The sequence below is a fragment of the Atta colombica genome, unplaced genomic scaffold (genome assembly GCF_001594045.1).
Source record: "Atta colombica isolate Treedump-2 unplaced genomic scaffold, Acol1.0 scaffold38, whole genome shotgun sequence".
In the NCBI taxonomy this organism is placed as follows: Eukaryota; Metazoa; Arthropoda; class Insecta; order Hymenoptera; family Formicidae; genus Atta; species Atta colombica.
In genome coordinates, this window is record NW_017259490.1 from 375,794 (window position 1) to 395,214 (window position 19,421).

General features: G+C 40.7%; 2 protein-coding genes across 2 annotated transcripts in view; both read right to left on the bottom strand.

Annotated features, from left to right (window-relative positions):
- The window catches only part of LOC108690964 (Down syndrome cell adhesion molecule-like protein Dscam2), a 37,330-nt gene that overhangs the window by 14,515 nt on the left and 3,394 nt on the right, over positions 1–19,421 (bottom strand). Inside the window, 13 exon segments of the mRNA XM_018198522.1 lie at positions 11–292; positions 695–714; positions 716–1,025; positions 1,673–1,963; positions 2,869–2,932; positions 2,934–3,238; positions 3,818–4,108; positions 4,384–4,674; positions 6,730–7,014; positions 8,919–9,209; positions 12,752–13,064; positions 13,768–14,024; positions 14,539–14,975. Of these exon segments, the coding sequence (XP_018054011.1) occupies positions 11–292; positions 695–714; positions 716–1,025; positions 1,673–1,963; positions 2,869–2,932; positions 2,934–3,238; positions 3,818–4,108; positions 4,384–4,674; positions 6,730–7,014; positions 8,919–9,209; positions 12,752–13,064; positions 13,768–14,024; positions 14,539–14,975 (3,437 nt within the window).
- LOC108690965 (Down syndrome cell adhesion molecule-like protein 1 homolog) lies at positions 9,307–9,938 on the bottom strand. The gene has a single exon (XM_018198523.1). It carries the CDS (start codon positions 9,842–9,844, stop codon positions 9,479–9,481), a length of 366 nt encoding a protein of 121 aa, XP_018054012.1. The 5' UTR covers positions 9,845–9,938; the 3' UTR covers positions 9,307–9,478.

Here is a 19,421-nt window from a genome sequence, read left to right on the forward strand (position 1 = left end):
TTCTCTGTACCGTTCACTTTCAGATGGGCGCTGTGCCGAGCACTGCCCGCTGGATTATCGGCGACACAAGCATACTCCCCGGCGTGTTCCCCCCTGACAGCGGGAATCGTCAGGGCTGAGACTCTATCCCCCAACGCGGTGATACCCACTCCTTCGCCTATCTCTAAATGGCGGCCCTCGAACAACCACTTGAGTGAAATCGGCGTGTCCCCTTTCACGACCGCGCAATGGACGATTATCAGATCGCCGGAGTTGGCCTCGTCGAACGCGAACGGCTGCAGATGTGGAGCGACTGCCGGGAGATAGAGAACGAATAGAAACTAGAGACAACAGGCAATAATAGACGAAGAGAGAAAGAGAAAAAGAGTAAGAGAGAAAAAGAGAGACACGCGGGTGAGAATGAATATCTCGCTTATCGAGGCGAATTTGCGCCGCATGAGATTTAAGACGCGATATCATTGAGCGTGATTAGCTTGGTAATTGTAATCGTAGCAGCTGCTCTCGTGTCTGACCGCATCGGCAAAAATGACGATTATAATCTAAACTTTATCGCACAAAAATCGGTAAGAGCGCAACGGATATTTGAACGAAAATCGATCTTGAAACGAGTGTCTATGGCTATGGGAAGAAGCAGTCTAGGATGACAGATAGGGAAATAACTTGGATATACAGGATTGAGGAGAATTCGTAGGACTCAACGAAATATCGAGTATATCCTTGCGGATCAGAGTATGCACCGTTCACAATGAGATCGGCCGAAAGCTCGTGTCTGCCGGCAAGGTTTTCCGCGACACACGTGTACGTTCCAGCATGGGTCGCCTGGACGGATCCTATGCTGAGTATGGCGCCACGTCCGCCCAAATCCACGATCGAGATTCCGGAGTGCGGCGAAATCGCATGACCGTTTAAGGTCCAACGGAGCTGCAAGGGTTGATCGCCCTCGACCACTGCGCACGGTACCGTTACTACTTGACCTGAATTAAGCGGCTCCTCGCCGAACGCGAATGGCAATAATTTCGGAATGACTGGAAGAGAGAAAGAGAAAAAAATCAGAAAAGGAAAGAAAGAGTCTTAAAGCCGCAGGCTACATCAGCACAGGCGGAGTTGCGCGATTATTAGATCGGCAATAAGAAGTTGTATTATCTCGCGAAATATCCTCGTTTCATTCGTCCTCTCTTCGTTTCTTCTTATTTCCGTTTCTTTTAAAGTCTGTGTGTTATGATGAACGTATTATTCTTGTATCAGGATGCACTTGTGCGTTTTTTTTTGTCACAGACTTGAAAAATTTATCATATTACAAAAACGCACAAATGTATCCCACTCTAATGCTGTATAATGTTTCGCGATCAATAATGAAATCAAAAGAATGAACAGGCGGGTATAACCAAAGAAATTGAGAAAAAATGTCATGTTTAATAACAACATTTGACTAAAATGACAGTGACGGGCTCTAGAAAACACAGACACGTCGTGCTACAACGTATATGAAAGGCGAAGATACGGAGAAACTCAGAGAGAAATAACGGCATGGGATAAAAGTATAAAACGGGAAAGAAGCCTCGAGAGACTCGTGAAAAAAATATCGGAGGGATGGATAAATCAGGTGAGGATAAATTCAGACAAAAGATGACTAAATACAGAAATGCAAACTGTGGCTTGTCGAAAGATGTACCATTCACGTTTAATATGGTTGAATAGGAAGTCGATCCAGCTGCGTTTGAAGCAACGCAGGTATATTCCCCGGCGTGTCGCGCAGCTACCGATTCGATGATCAGTTGTTTGACGCGCTTTCCAGTATCGGATACGATCACGTCGCCATGATAAGACTGTATAGGACGATTATCGAAGATCCACGTGATCTCCAGAGGAAAATCGCCTTTGGTTACTACGCATTGCACCGATACCAGATCTCCGGCATTAACGGGTTCTTCGCCGAAGGAGATCGGCGCTATCTGTGGAGAGACTGTGATACGAAAAAGAAGATAAAGTATATGATTCGAAAACGAAGGAAAAATCACGCATAATAAAATTCGAATACGTGTTTGGATTTTTTAGCCTTGAGAGTTCAAAAACGTGAGGAACGAACGAAAACGTTTTTGAGATTTTTGCATAAAGATATGAGAGGAATAAAATCGAAGGTTTTGGTTTTTCATGATGTGAATCGATATCCAAGGATCGATAGATTAAAATTTGTTATTGGAGAGGATAGATTTCGAAAACTTTGCGGGATAAAGTGCTGGCGGTGACACTACGTCTTGACATGCGGCTTTTTTTAAATATACCATTGACCGACAAAACGGCGGAACGGCTGACGGATCCGACCAGATTGCTCGCGACGCAGCTATATTCGCCAGCATGACGAGCAGTCACAGATTCAATGGTCAGGACGGATGTTTTTTTCCCGGTATTTGTGATTATCACGTCCGGATGATTGAGACGCGTAATAATTTCGTCATTGAGGCTCCACCGTATTTCGATTGGTAGATCACCCTTTAAAATGCTACACATTGCAGAAACTTGCTCGCCCCAATTAGCTGGTTCTTCACTGATAGAAAATGGAGCAATTTGCGGGGCGACTGAAAACAATCGCAGAAAATGATCAATATAGCGGTGTATAAAAAATATGTAAATTTTTCTTTTGTGTAGATCAATTGAAATCGTAGAATTTATAAATGCATCGTCGAGCAAACGTACTCCGCTTTCATCGCTTCCTTAATAATCTTAATAATCTTAGGTCGTGTCATTGCTGAACTTTCATATTTGTACGTTATCAATTGCCAATTATACCTCACGCGATGGGACGGTTTTAAAGGAATGCCGTGTTATTATTGTATACGCGAGGATAGGAGAACAGTTTCGTTTAGGTACATTATGCTTGCAAGCAGAATCTCAAGCTCAATCTCTCGATTGCAACGAGGCACTTCATTTCATGTCATGCCAGTACCGTTCACAGCCAAGGTGGCGGAGTAACTCGTCGCTCCGGCAGCATTCGAGGCTGTGCAAGTATACTCTCCGGCGTGTCTCGGACTCGCAGCCTCGATTGTCATTAGACTGACTCGTTTGCTGGTACTCGATATCGATATATCTCCGTAATTCTCCTTGGTGATAGCCTCGCCATTCAATGCCCACGCTACTTCGATCGGCAGGTCTCCCTTCACAACCGTACAAACCGACGAGACCGCTTCGCCCCAATTCGCGGGCTCGTCACTGATCGAGAACGGCGCTATCTGCGGAGCGACTGAAAACGGTTTTCCAAAATATGACAAACCTATTTACAAGATAAATCCATTGCGTTCGAACATTTGCGTACTATACGCGAAAAACCGTTGCAAAGGTGTCTATTATAGGGAGAATATTATATAGAAAAATTTTTCTAGTCGTGATCTAATTCACTATCATGATCTGTTTCATTATCATTTTATATTCTCTTACTAGTATATTTCTATCACCATATATGTTTTTCTTCATATAAATAATATAATAATTAATAGATTTTAATTCGAGAAAGATATAAAAATAGGTAAGTTCAGTGAGATAATTCATGATGTCGTTGCTTCGAGCTAACATAATAATGTGATAAGTGAGATGTACAACGTCCGCGAATGCGCGATAAGATCAAACAACAGACAAATGCGTCCTCACCATACTCCCCATACTCGACGAAGCACAAGGGAATATTGAAAAGATTATGAGTACTGATGAAGAAATTGAAGGAGATGTGGTGAAAAGGAAGGTTTTGTCTTCGCCCGGCGAAGGAAGAATAGTCGAAATGTCGTCGCGTATATAGATACACGTGAACACATGCGCGCGATGTTACCGTTCACGGCTAGAGCGGCCGTATGGCTGGAGGCTCCGGCTTTGTTCGACGCGGTGCAAGTATATTCGCCGGCGTGTCTAGCCGCGACAGCATCGATCGACAGGACGCTGAGGCGCTTGTTCTTCGTAATAGAGAACTGATCTGTACTTTCGACGGATATCGGCTCGCCGTTGAATGCCCAGGCAATGTCCATCGGGAAGTCCCCCTTGAGAATGGAACAGGTCGCAGAGATCGCCTCGCCCGAGTTTATCGGCTCGTCGCCGAATGTGAACGGGAATATCTGCGGAGCAACTGCGATCGCGAATCGCGCTTGAGAATCGATAAATAACATCCACGTGTCAGTAAAATCTCCTCACGATTCTTACAGTCTTTTTATGATCCTCGTGAAACGGTCGTCGGCAAGCGATAACAATTTACGGCGATTATAGGAACAAGGGTATCGTATCATGAGATTAAGACAATGCAATGAGGCAGGTTTTAATGATCTATGAATCGCAATGATGGATTAGGCAAGTGCTATACGACGTTTAGCTGACGTGCATGTGTGTTTGGAAATATGTAGATACCATTGACGACGAGGATGGTCGAATGGCTGACGTTGCCGGCTCTGTTCGTAGCTACACACGTGTACTCGCCTGCATGCCTCGCGGCCACGGATTCGATGCTGAGAGCACTCATATGTTTATTTATGTTCGTGATCGTAATATCAGAATCATGCAAACTAATCGGTTTGCCGTTAAATGTCCAAACAATCTTTACGGGAAAATCGCCTTTCATAATGGAACACGTCGCCGAAACCATGTCACCCCAATTCGCCGGTCCGTCACTGATCGCGAAAGGCCCTATGTGCGGCGCAACTATAATATTATAATATTATAATAAATCAGAGATTCATGTTAAATTTAATTTTATCCAAAGTAATATAAAGAACAAATATTGGATTTATAATAATTAAATAGCAGCTTGGAAGCATCATAATTTTGTTTGTAGAATCAATCCTTTCAACGACGCGTTTGAATTATTCCGAATATTTGCTAAAATAGAAGAAATTAAAGGATTATCGACGAGATTTTTCAGTATCATTGATAATATTTTTTTTCCGAGCTTCCGAAAGAAAGGAATTGAAGGAAATCGGGAATGATGAATCGCTCTGCACATGCACGATAAGACGAAGTGAGAAAAACTACGCGAAACACAAGACGTGGGAGACCTTTATACCATTCACGGCCAGTGATGCGGAATAACTCGTTCCACCAGCAACGTTGCTAGCCGTGCAGGTGTATTCCCCGGCATGGCGTGCCGTCACGGCATCGATTGTAAGCAGGCTGACGCGCTTGCTGGTACTAACTATTGATATGTCGGGATGATCTCGAGAAATTGGCTCGCCGTTGTGTGCCCATTCGATCTGGATCGGGTGATCGCCCTTCAACACCGTGCAAGTTACAGTGATGGTGTCACCCCAATTCGCCGGTTCCTCGCCGATCACAAATGGCATGATTTCAGGGGCAACTAAGGATATGTCTTAATTATAGCCCTATTCTACTTTCGTCAAACTTACGGTTCTCGCCAAATGTTTATATAATATCATATTGCACCTAAACTTAATATAATTGTAATATAGACAAGATCTATATGTATATTTAAATCTCTTTCTTCGTTTTCTGATATCTGATATGAGTATAGCCTGTCTCTTTTTAAATCTGAGAACGCGAAGGAACATAAGGACCTCTTGGGAATGAATGTGTAAATAGTATTAATGTCAAGCTATATACGTGGAAGATTCATACATGCACTGTAGAATTAATAAAAACTTCGAAGAACGTAATATGGTACCATTGACAGCTAAGGAAGCGGAATAGCTTGTTCCACCGGCAGCGTTAGTGGCTACACAAGTGTACTCTCCGGCGTGGCTAGCCGTAACAGCGTCGATCGTAAGTAGGCTGACGCGTTTGCTTGTGACAATTGTTATATCAGAAACATCATGAGAAATCGGCTGGCCGTTGAGCGCCCACTCGATCTGAATCGGTTGATCTCCTTTCAAAATGGTGCATGTCGCAGTGACTGTCTCTCCCCAATTTGCTGGTTTCTCACTGAGAACGAAAGGAGCTATGTCCGGAGCAACTAAAGTGGACAAATGATCGATCGTGTAGCAACCAATCTACTACAAGTTGATGATATAATACTGACAAGTATAAGTACAGTAATACATGTCTTTTACGATCCGACAAAGATCATGATTGACCATCGACGATGATTTTGAGAGGAGCGGGAAGGGGAAGAGTAATGATGACAAATAATGGAAAATGATGGGATATAGAGGACAAATACAGGAAATCTCTCAGACAAGATATACCATTCACAGTTAAAGTCGCTGAATAACTGGTCGCTCCGGCTTTATTCGACGCCGAACACGTGTATTCTCCTGCGTGTCTCGCAGCCACGGACTCGATGCTGAGGATGCTATTCTTCCGAGTTGTCGCCAAGATATTAATGTCCGAACGTTCTGGCCGAATCGGCTCACCGTTCAAGGCCCACGTAATCTCGATCGGTAAATCGCCCTTGAGAATGGCGCATACCACGGAAATGGAATCGCCCCAATTCGCTGGTTCCTCGGCGATATCGAACGGTGCAATTTGCGGTGCAACTGCAACGGATATTACGTGTTTTTTCCCCTCTTTTTTTCTCTATATAAATTAGTCAGTCTTCTTGACAATTACTTGAAATAGCAACGCTAGAAAAAGATTTGAAGACGAAGAAGAAATGAATAGAGCTGTTAGAATAGCTATCGGTCTTTTTCCATTAAATGTCCAAATACACACGCGAATTTCGATCAGGAAGAAAAGGGCGAGGAGAGTAGGAGGGAAAAACGAATCCAGAGATCAACATTCTTTTCGAACGATTGTCGTAGGTACCGTTGACTGTCAACTCCGCGGAATAAGTGATTGCGCCGGCAGCATTGGAGGCAACGCAAGTGTAAGTGCCCGCATGACTAGGACTCGCAGAATCTATAGACAGCAGGCTGTTCCTCTTGGTAGTAGTCACGGATATTCGATGATTCTCCTCGATAAGCATTCCATTCAACGCCCACGTGATCTCTAACGGGGTATCCCCGTTAACCACCGTACAAACCGCCGATACAGAATCACCCCAATTAACCGCTTTGTCGGCCATTTCGAAGGGTGCGATTCGCGGCGGTACTGTCAAGATCATAGAAAAACTACGTAACATTGAACCAGTATAAAAAAATAACTCGTGAAAAATTATCAATTGTGATCTTTCACGATTCTTTCTTAAGATGCAATGATTTTATAGAAAGTTCAGTCATGTAAAGAAACTCAACAAAAAATATCATTGATATTTTCAACTACGCGATTATTATTAATTATATCTTGAAGCTGCGGCGCATTTACTGTACACGCAATTTTTTCTAAGTGCCACAAAGCGTTAAGAGAAGCATAACTCGATATTACGTGCGTCCAACCAACCACCCAACCGTCATTGATTCAAACTGATCAAGCGTACCGTTCACCGAAAGAACCGAAGAGTGGGTAGCAGTTCCGGCCGTGTTGCTCGCAGTGCACGAATACTCGCCCGCGTGTCTTGCGGCTACCGATTCAATCGTCAGTTGGCTGGCTCGTTTGCTACTTCTGCTTATCACTATGTCAGGATTGTAATTGTGCTCGTCGAATGCGCCATTTGCGATGTCGATCACACGCTCGTTAAATGACCAAATTATGTCGATTGGCAGGTCGCCTTTTATCACAGCACATTGAACAGTCGCCATCTCTCCCGCATTGGCAGCTTCATCACCAAAAGTAAAAGGTGCCAATTGCGGTGCAACTGTAACCGCGAAGGGCACACTCGTGAATCACACGTAGAAGCTTCTGGAGTGGCGCCCGAACACTCGCAGTAAGATTACGGGAAATATTATCGAATCACAAACTCAGAATCAAATTAGATGACTCATAAAATAGCACCTTTGAATCTTCAGAGGATAGATCGGGGAAGGATAAGGAATAATATTTCAATAGAGAACATCGAACAATATTGTAATGATATACATTATAAAGCGATACAGGAAAAGGTTTTCAAATAAAATTAAAACAAGAATAAAGGAAAAGATTCAACAAGAGTAAAGGGAAATGAAATAAGAACAAAATAAAGGGAAAAAAATATACAAGGACCATCGTTTCGCTGTCACTGCGGGATGGACCGTACGTTGTCGTCTGTGACGATAATCTCGCTGCTAGAAGTACATTACGCAGGATTATCGTCTCGACAATAACAGTGAGCGCGAAGAACGGTAATTACTCAATTGATATATTATTGCAGAAATAGAAGAAGTTACAAAAGGATAATAAAACTGTACGTGTACAGGACATATGTATATGTAAGGCAATGCGTTTCTTTTTACATATACGAGCGCGATACCGTTCACCGAAAGTATAGCGATGTGACTGTCGGATCCGGCAGCATTGGTCGCAGTACATTTGTATCTTCCAGCATGTCTCGCCGCCACGCTGTCGATGCTCAAGAAGCTGACTCTCTTATTGGTCACAATACTAACATCCGGCCGACTCGAGTTGATTGGGATGTCGTCGAAGGTCCACATCAATTTTACAGGGAAGTCACCTTTGACGATTGTGCAAGAAACCGACAGCATCTCGCCGGAGTTGAGAGGATCGTCACCGAAGGAAAACTGAAGGATCTGTGGCGCGACTGCGTGAACGACAGCGGCACAAACGAAGGAGTATAATGACAGACAAAGGAGGGTATAATAAGAAAAAGTATAACAGTGATCGGTGTTGGGATAAAATATATGTACGAGTGAATGATAAATGAGTCAAAAATTTTCTTGCACTTTTTTTATCAATATAATAAAAGAGGAAAAAATTAATAAAATGTTAATATTATGATATTGTTAATAAATTCATAACAGGAAATAATAATTAGTAATTAATAGTGTAAAAAAAGTTGCGTATTTGTGTTCATAAATGTTAAGTATTCAGTGATCAGCTACGATAATTCGAAGAAAAACGAGGAAAATGCATAACAGACGGGAAGCGCATTCATTTCTTCTGTGAGAATCGATTGCATATACCGTTTACAGCCAGATGAGCCGTATATGTCGTGGCACCAACGCGATTGGACGCAGTACAGGTATAATCGCCAGCGTGTCGAGCCGCGACCGATTCGATAGTTAAGACACTGTTTTTTCGATTCGTGCTGGCTACTACTACATCAGAATCGCGATTGTCGATTGGCGTTCCGTTAAAAGTCCAAGTTATTTCAATAGGCTGATCACCCTTCGTGACAGAGCAGGTGATTGAGACCAGTTCGCCCCAGCTGGCCGGCTCATCCCCGAAAGCGAAAGGTAGTATTTGCGGGGCAACTGGAAAGAGTGACTGGGAGAAACGAGACAAAAAAGCAAGTGTCGGTTCGTGATGCGGCGCATTTCCTATTGCGTAATTCGGAGACATTTTTACATATATCGATTATGACGTTCGTTTCAGTCAAGTGCGATATGGACTGCTAGATAAGGTTGGTATGGCGGTGGAATATGTACCTTGTTTTATTACAAGAAATCTTTTGGAAGAGGTCTTTGAGGATAGTGGGTTCGGGAAAATTTGAGGTTCGTGATAGTTATTATGTACTGTAAATCTATTGTATCGGAAACCGTGCCGAGGGAATTAGGGTCGTACCATTGACGATCAAAGTTGTCGATCGACTGACGGAACCAGCTAAATTTGACGCGGAGCAGGCATACTCTCCGGCATGGCGCGCCGAGACGCCGTCGATGCTGAGGGTGCTCAAGTGCTTGCTGATTCTGGTGATCGTGATACCCGTATCTTTTGACGTGTCGATCGATACGCCATCGAACGACCACGATATATCCATGGGCATGTCACCCTTTAGGATCGAGCAGGGCACGGACACGGAGTCTCCCCAATTGGCGATCTCGGCATTGAAAGCGATTGGTAGAAGCTGCGGTCCGACTAAGGTTTGGTCAAACAATTCATGCTTCATTACCGAAAAAGATGCAACGGCGTCTGCGAATGATTCTCGGTGATTCTAACAAACACCTATGCGTTAGCCAACTACCCGATCTCATTAAAGCTTTCAGAGGATTCAAGTAGGCAGAGGATTCAACAACATTGACGCGAAGGAAGCGTGACAAACGAGGGAATAACTATGGTGCTGTTTGCAAGGTCTGTGCAAGGGACAAGATAGAAGGTGATAAAACGCAACTGAAGAATGATAAAGACTGTGTTCTTTAGGAACAAATAATCCCGAACCATTGACGGTGAGGACGGTCGAGTAGGACGCCGTTCCAGCCGCATTTTCGGCGGTACAAACGTACTCCCCCGCATGTCTCGCGGTGATGACTGAGATCATGAGCATGCTAACGCGATCCGCGACCTTCTTTGCGAGTACGCCGGAGGAGCCGCCCATCTCTTCTCCGGGATAGCTCCAACGTATGTTCAACGGCAGGTCACCGCTTGACACGATACACTGCAGATTTGCAAATTCCCCGGCATTCATCGGTAGCTTCGTGAACGCAAACTCTTGAACGATCGGTGGCACTGAAGATGGAGGAGCGATGTATGGATGTATACGATTATGTGCGTCCCGCGTCAATGTGCCACGCTCGTGGATATCATAAACACGTTACATTCAATCTCGAATTGCAGCGGGAATATTCGGATTGTGCGACAATTCAAGATGTTCTTTCTTAATTACTAGAACGCTGAAGTTTGATTTTGTCTTAGGTATGTGAATTCAATATGTGCTGCGGAAAAACTTAGTATCTTATCTCATTGTCAGCATGAAACAATGCCTATAACACGCACGAATGCGTGGCATTTGTTGCTACGCGAGACGGTTGCGCAATGGGAGAAGAGAGATCTGAATTGAAAACAAGTGCAACATTTTCTTACTAACGATTTAATCGGCCACCGCCATACCAACTCCCAGACTTTCCACAAATGTATGTCCTCTCTGTAGATGTACGTTTGCTCTACGTTTATTAAATGATTTTATTAAATGATCGGTCCACTAAATGCAATTTCTGAATCCGTGCCCGTGTCCTACAATCGCACCCTTTAAAGTCTACGACACGTTCCCTATGCGTGAACAACATCCTCAATAAACAATTTGCCTCTGGCTCAGTACCATAATCAATACGAAACGGTGCGATGTAACAAAGTATATTGATGATTTCGTAACAGACACGAAAATCTGTTGTAAAGAGAATAGCTGCAAATAAACGTTTGCTATCCTAATATTATTATAGTTAATACATTTATCTCGTTGATCGGTCGGTTTGTTGGCCGATGACTGAAAATATAAATATACCCTTTGTTTTCGAAATTATTTAGGAGACAGATTATTTTAATCGATAAACAATTAATTGCTAAACAGAACATTAATTGTTCTGTGCATATTAATTATTGTATATATTATTTATGCTAAATGTATTTAAGATTATAATATTAATGATAGAATAAATTTCTATTTAATTTATGAATATTCTGTTACATTTAAATATTCCACCTTAATATTAAATAAATATTTCATTAAAACTCAATTCTCTTAATAAGTTCCGTGCCGCGTGGATCATTGGTGACATACGCTACACTTTCCATTCAGGTCGGAAGATATTTTGGAAAATAGAGATGAAAAAATTAATTTTTTTTATTTTAGAGAAAAGCATCAAATAAAAAATAGGTTTCGTAACCAAAATGGTACAGAATTCATGAAAAATATCTAGAATTTATGTTAAATATAAAAATAATATAGAGTTCGTTAATTTTATTTCACAAATTTAGAGATATGGTAGTGTCTCGGCATTAAAATAAGCGCAGCGATACTATAGGGTGTGTCATCAAAATCTGGACAAATCGAACGATTTCTTTAAACAAAATGTTTATAATGAAAAATTAAATATTACAAAAAATCCTTTCATCCATGGCACTTGGGCAATCCCCATAGAACACAATTATTTGATATATCCCCCATTAGCTTGAATGACGGCCTCTATTTTCGGTTCTGAAGCGTTCGCACGCACGTTGTAATGTAACGCTGTCCATGCCGACGAATGCTGCCTCAATAGCAGTCCTTAATGACGTCATATTGGGATGCCAAGACTTGTTTGTGATTCTTTCAACTACGCTTCATACGTAGTAATCCAAGAGATTTAAATTCTGGGCTGTTGGGAGGCCAGAATGGGAACCGAGGCGAACAACTTGGCTTGTCCTGGCAGCCTCAGAGAGCATTTGTCGTATCTTTAATATGTATGATTTGTATCGAAGGTCCTCCTCGGCAATTCGACGGATTGTTAGCTCGCTTACACCAACAATCGATGCTAATTTTCACAACAATTGCTCTGAGTCATCTGAAATCGAACTCTTTTAATGATTGTAGGAATCTTCGCGGTGTATTCTTTTGAGTAACTCTTCCCCGCTGGCATACTAGAATCTTGGACTGTTCTAAAGCCGTATATTTTGCCACAATGTCATAAACGGTTGATCTCGGGTATCCAAAGAACCGAATTATTTCCGTTGCTGAGCGCCCAGCGCGAATTATACTCCGCACTTGGTTTCGCTGCCATTTTGAGATTTTGACTGTTTACTAGAAGCATCAGGCTTTCTCGGACGCTAACAACCTCTGGCAGAGGCACAATATAGTGGAAAATTTAAATTGAAATGTATCCAAATTTTGGTGACGCATCCTGTAACCGCGTGGTAATAATTATGTCGCGTAGGTCATCGACATGATGATATGATAAATAAATTTGATTCGGCACGGAACGTATTAAATGTTAATCATTCTTTTACTTTTAAGATATTATTTTATATGAACAAAAAATATTTATATGAAATTGAAATATTATACTCGAAGAAAAATATTAGGAAAACAAAATGTCAAACTTACCCATGACTTGAACTTCCAGTGTTCCACGTGCGCTGTAACCTTGTGCATTACGTGCCACGCAAGTATAGGTTGCCTGGTCGCTCATTCGTTCAACATTTTCGATGATGAGTGTGCCATTAGGGAAGACCTTTTGTTTTCTGTTGATTGGCAGGACCCTGGTATCTCGTTCCCAAACGATACTTTCGATCGGGTATCCAGCAACAGGACAAGTGACACGCAAAGTTTCTCCAGCAACGATAGCCTTCTTGTCCATATGACGAATAAACGGCAAACCATAAACGTTGAGACGGGCAGAATGCTCGGCAGCTCCAACCTGACAGAATTAAACATTGCACAAATATTTTAGAATATCCACGAAGGATTTAAATAAAAAATTATACAGGTGTCCGATAAAGATCGTAATAACGCTTAAAATTAGATTCCTGAGATCATTTTAAAACAAAAATTATAATATCAAGGGGGGTTATAATAATTTTTAAATTATAAGCATTTAAAGTTATCGAATCATACCGCCTAAAATTCGAGCGTTCAGATGTGATACAATGGAAAATCCAACCATACTTAAGCGCACGAATTTTATTCGGTATAATTCGCTAACTTTAAATGCTTATACAATAATTCAAAAACTATTACAGCCTCGATATTAAAATTTTCATTTCAAAATGATCTCAGGAATTAAGCGTTGTTATAGACTTTACAGACGGATCCCTGTATATAAGACATATACAGATCATAAAACACAATGTTTTACATCCAATGAAAAGTAAATTAAAAATAGATTTATTAAAAAATAATATTTATTTTTATAATAATTTTAATATATTATTAATTTTCTTTTGACTTTTATTTATTTATCGTGTCTTTTCTAATACATCATTGAGGATGTTTTATGTACCTATAATTGCATTATTATTATACATATATTTATTTATTAATGATTGATAAACAAAATTTAAATAAAATAAGTCTACATATTTTTATATAAAAAAATTTAATAAAAAAATCAAGAGAATCACCTTTGACGCAGCGATGCACTTGTAGAGACCACCATCATTGGTATGAATGCTCGAAATATTCAGATGCGACACGACATCACCATTGACCGTGACGTATTGTCCCACTTGCAGTCTCTCGGTGTTCGACAACCGTTTTCCATCAAGTTCCCAGGTAATTTCGGGGGTAGGATTCCCGCTGGCAACGCACTTCAAAAACATACTCGGTCCGGGTTGAAGAGTCTCTTCGGCGAAGGCTTGACGGATCTGCGGGGGCTCGACTGTCGATAATCAAAGAGATGAAAAGATAATTCTGTTGACAATCATAGCGTTATCTTTTGTTTTTGCGGCATCAATTTTTCTAATTAACGATTTCATATTCAAATATCACTTCAACAAAATTATTTTAAAAAATATTTTATTAATACATAATATATTCATGAAAATTTTTTACCTTACAAAATTATTATCAAAATTTTTAATTGAATTAATCACACTAAGAAAAATTTCTTCTATAAAGGTTAAAGATTAATGAACCAGAAGATTCTGATTATATTAATCAGAATTCCGATAACTCAACTAGAATTATAATAGAATTATAATAGATAGAAATTCAATCGGAAAAGTCTAATTTATGCATTTTTAACTAGTTTCGATTAATGCAACTAGATTCTTTTCCCAACAAATATAGTAAATCAGTTTACATACAAAATTGCCATTACTGTAATTAGTAAAAATGTTTATTACTAATTTAATTACACCATTGGAAGAAAGTAGAATAAAATTTTAACTTACATCTGCCACCAAGTTTTAACTCTGCTGTTGCTTGTGCACTTTCCTGATCATTTCTAACGAAACATTGGTACATTCCCTTATCCTCTTTTTTCACACTCTCGATTCTCAGCACGCGATCTTCCAATCCAAGGGGCTTTCCATCTTTAAGCCAGGAGATGGTCTTGATCGGGTTGCCTTGGACAGTACAAGTGAAGGTCGCTGGTCTTCCAAAATCGATGGTCTGCGTGCTAGGCTCGATTTCCGCGGTCAGCGGTGCCGTAACAGTCAAAACAGTCTCCACACTTTCGCCGCCGACGGAATTGTTGACGATGCAAAGATATTTACCGGAATCTTCGACTCGGGCTTCACGGATGATCAGAGTGCCGCTGACCTGACGTACGCGCTCATTTAGTTGAACCGGCTGACGCCTCGATGTGCCCTCAATGAACTTGTACCATCTGGAACAAGAAAATAAAAACTACCGATTTTCGCATCAATGCCGGAACGAGAATTGTTCGTTCCGTATCTTTATTTGCTTGCATAAATCAAAATTTACATCGCAAAATGGAACAAGAATATCAGTTAATTTTATAAATTTAATTCTTAATAAATTTTATTTTTTATGTGAATAATAAATTTTATTTATTTTTTATGGGAATGACTTATGAACTAAATTCTTTATAGAAGAATATTTTCTTATTATTTTTATTATAATATATAATATTATAATATTTCTATTATAACGCGTACAGCTTACACAAAACTCTAATGGGAGAATGAGATATGTACAAGACTGTGAACTTTTTATAAATCCATAACGCGAATAATATTATTTGTTCCATTCTACGCTATTGTGCCTTAAATTCTATATGCAGGGCTTTGGGCGTCTCTGGGCACGGCCTTCCGTTTCTCCACCGATCGGTGTCACATCTTTTTCGCGAAATAATTTTATACAAGAACAAAATCACAATTCAAGAATAAAACAAGATGTTTCTACTGTAGCCTCACGATCGAGAAGCAATGCAGGCGGGGGCGCAACAGAAGAATAAAGACGACAATAGATTAATAAAAGCAAAAGAGAATACGTAAAAAAGTATTCACATGTCAATTCTTGCCGCGATAAAATCCCTGAGGAAGAAGGTGAGGGGCGATTGTGTGCAGTGTGAAAGCAACGAACGATTATATACTCGATTTTCGTGATATTCACAACGGCACTCGTCACTGATTAGCTTAGGCAAGGAGAATATAAAAAAGAAACGCCAAATCCAGAATAAAATGATGTACTCAAGCGATCGCAATAGCGGTTTTTTGACGTGTTTGTTGTAGGCGGGTGCTAGTGCAAAGAATCTTTCATATTTTTCTATGTAAGCAACAATATCTCTCACACAATACATCGCGATACAAAATCATTTAAAAATTCGTCCTCTAGCATTGATTAACCAATTCTAGGACTGTAAATAGAATTTGTGAGATATTGTCGAATGTACAATCACAAATGATGGCGGATAGTGGAAGGCGATCGGGCAAGGAACAAAAATAGTAGTGATGAATTGGCGGTACGTTTAATGGCGATGGTGCAATTGGACGACGTGAAAAAAATGTTAAGATTCGATTCTCCTCAGTCACTCACACACGCCCAATGTGTACATGAATGAGCGATCCACTTCTTTACCTTTTCTTTTGAACGAGTGAGAGAGAGAGAGGATGGGGAATGAATTAATACGAGCGGATGAACGGAGGCACGAGAAGGTGGCAAGGACTTACCAGCCAAATATTGTGGGACTTATTTGGAGGTGTGCAGGTGTAGGGCAACATTGACCACCCCATTGATCGGGTGATATCCTCTCGGACCACCCGGATCAGCACCGAGGATACTGGGAGAGCAGAGAGCCCGCATCCTTTTCGAGGTCGCGCTTCCGTCACCTATCTCGAGGGTTGAGGGGAGGATCCAGTTGGCACTGAAAACCAACACGTCCAATTGGCCCCGGATCAGGGATATACATTTCGTCATTAGCACTATTGTTTGTGACTCATGTAATATCGCGTTTAGTTTACATTCGAAATTAAAAGGCCATCGAAATTATTAAATCATCGCATGAAAATCGAGAGCATCAGTCATTTTCAGCACCTTTCCAAGCTCTGCTCTAATTTATGCTCTCTCTCGTTCTCTTCCCCTCTCCTCCTTCTTCTCTATATCTTTGCACTCTTTCTCTTATATTCTGCACCGAATCTTAAAAATAATTAAAATACTTTTACATTTCTTCTCTGGATTTCAATATTATCCTATCTCTGTATTAAAAAATCGTGTCCTTTCTTCTTGCCCCTGTCAAATCTTACGGTACCGCCACCCGACACGGGGTAGAGGGTAAGGATGGAAAATATTAATAGTGACTTCAGGATCTGTGCCCCGCGGAGCGTGAGACTACATCCAAATCAGAGAGCAAAAAAGATCTGTACGGAGGTGTGTACCTAGTAATCGGGGCAGGAAAGCCTTGTGCCGCACACGCCAGCGCCAGAGACTCGCCCTCTACCCCGCGGTACTTATTAAGGCCGTCACCAGTCGTCTTCGGGGCAGTACGACCAGACGGCTCTGAAATAAATAGATTGCCCAAAGTGTGTGAGAGCTTCGTCTCTTGATAATGTTTCGGATCCATTCTATTTTTTAATTGAACTGCGGAACCGGTACGCGACGTTTTGAATTTTAAGCGACTAACAGTTTTATACATACCCTATCGCCTTCGCGTTCGACCTGGCTTAAGTCGACAGAATTTTAGCATGCAATCTACTCACCTGACTATGATGCCAATCTTGCCAGATGGTGAATCGATTTTGAATGCAATATTGTAGTAAGTTTACCTCTGATTATTTACTGCGTGACGCTCACATTTAATTATATAACGTAACGACAGAAAATGTTTTAAAGTTTATATTGCATTTTATTATTCTGTTACTATATACAGAATGATCCAGATCATTCGCAAGAGCCGGAATATACATATGTATATTCCTCATGAAAAAGTGAATCGAGAGTGTCAACAGCAAAATGTTGTAATATCAATAATTCTTAAATGATGAAAATGTCCACAGGACATAAAGTTTGAGCGAATGCTTTGACGGATATCGTTAAACGGCACGATATCGCTTAATTGCGCCGCATCCGATTCGCGAACTTCATGCCCTGTAGTTGGACATTCTCAAAGTTTAAAAACTATTGATATTATATTTTCATAATATTGACATTTTCGATTCACTTTTTCACACACACACACACACACACACACACACACACACACACACACAAATTCAAGCGTCACACGGTAAAAGTTTGACATAAACTCGCTGTTAGTTTGGATATTTATCCGTTAAACACAATAAAATATAAGAATAACAATGTTATAATTTCCTACTCAATAATATAATGCACATGTGCTATGTTACATATTATTATATTATATTATATTTTATTTTAAGTGGGAAACTATATATAATATTGATGTAACGTTACTGTCATTTTATGTTTAACGGATATTCCGAATTTACAAAATTGTTGATGCCTTAAATTGATTAAATATGCACTATGCCTATCTGTAATTTCCTATAGCTCATCGAGAGCATCTCACATGAACATATTTTATTTCAATAATCTATAGAACGTGATTTGCTTCATTGACGACGACGATGAAGAATAGAGAAAAAAATAGATTATACAAATTCGCCCGCGTGGAAGAAGACGTCCAAAGTCTACCTTGTGAGAGGCACAGGGTATCCCTGAAGCGAATGACTCAATGCAATATCCTGACCTTCAACAGCCAGAATAACTTCGAATCCGAACTTCTTGCCTGATGATCGTGGCGCGATTTTATTTGTGCCCTCTGAAATAGTATCGTAAAGAAAATACAGGAAGGAAGATATTGCAGCGATTTTTGCCAATGTACCTTGTAAATGGGACAGGAAAACCCTGAGTGGCGCATTCCAAAGCCGCCATACCCGCCTTTGATACATCTATCAATTTGCCACCTTCGTAACGTTCACCGGCAATGCGTGGCGCAACATTGCTGGTTGGTTCTATAAGCAGGGAATCGGAGTGCAAGAACACGAACAAGCAGAAGGCATATCTCATTTCTTCAATTGGACCTTCCGCAATTGTATCGCAATTAAAAATGAGATATACAAACGTTATTTTGAAATTGTCTGATATGCGATTCTCATTCGCATTGCAATTTGTCAATCGACCTGTAAATGCCTGTACCTGAATGCAGGTGCTGGGAAACCCTGAACAGGACAAGGTAGGCCAACCGTCTGTCCGATTAGGATGTCCCTTCTTAATCCGTTCACATCCTTGTCTCGTACATTCGGACGTACACTGCCTCGCGGTTCTGCAATTGCGCAAACATTGGGGAAACTGGGGAACGCGACGCCACCATAATCATCATCATCATTCGTCATCATCGTCGTCGTCGTTATCAAATGTATTGTTGACGCACGGCAAGCAGAATGCGGGTTTGCGGACGGTAAAATGTGAAGATAACGATTGATAACTGCATTTCACATTCTCAAGAACTGCACTTACAACGTCATATTTTAAACATATTTTTTTAATCAATTTTATTAAAATTTCATACAATTATTAATAAATTTGAAAAAATTTAAATAATTTTATATGTATAAATTATGATAATTCAGTGACGATTTTTGTTAAATTGTTCGAACAGGCTCACCTGAATAAAGGCGACGGGCTGGCTTGAGCCTCGCAAAGCAACGTCACTGCATGACCCTCGTTTTTCATCATTTCATCAAATTTAGATCTAGGTGGCAATCGAGGCGGACTACTTCCAACCGGTTCTAAAAACGAAAAGGGCGGAAGGTTCACCTACCACGAAATCAATCGATATCTTCACTTCAAA

Excerpts from the sequence above, each read along its gene's own strand:
- LOC108690965 (XM_018198523.1), bottom strand. The coding sequence starts at position 9,844 with ATGAAGCATGAATTGTTTGACCAAACCTTAGTCGGACCGCAGCTTCTA.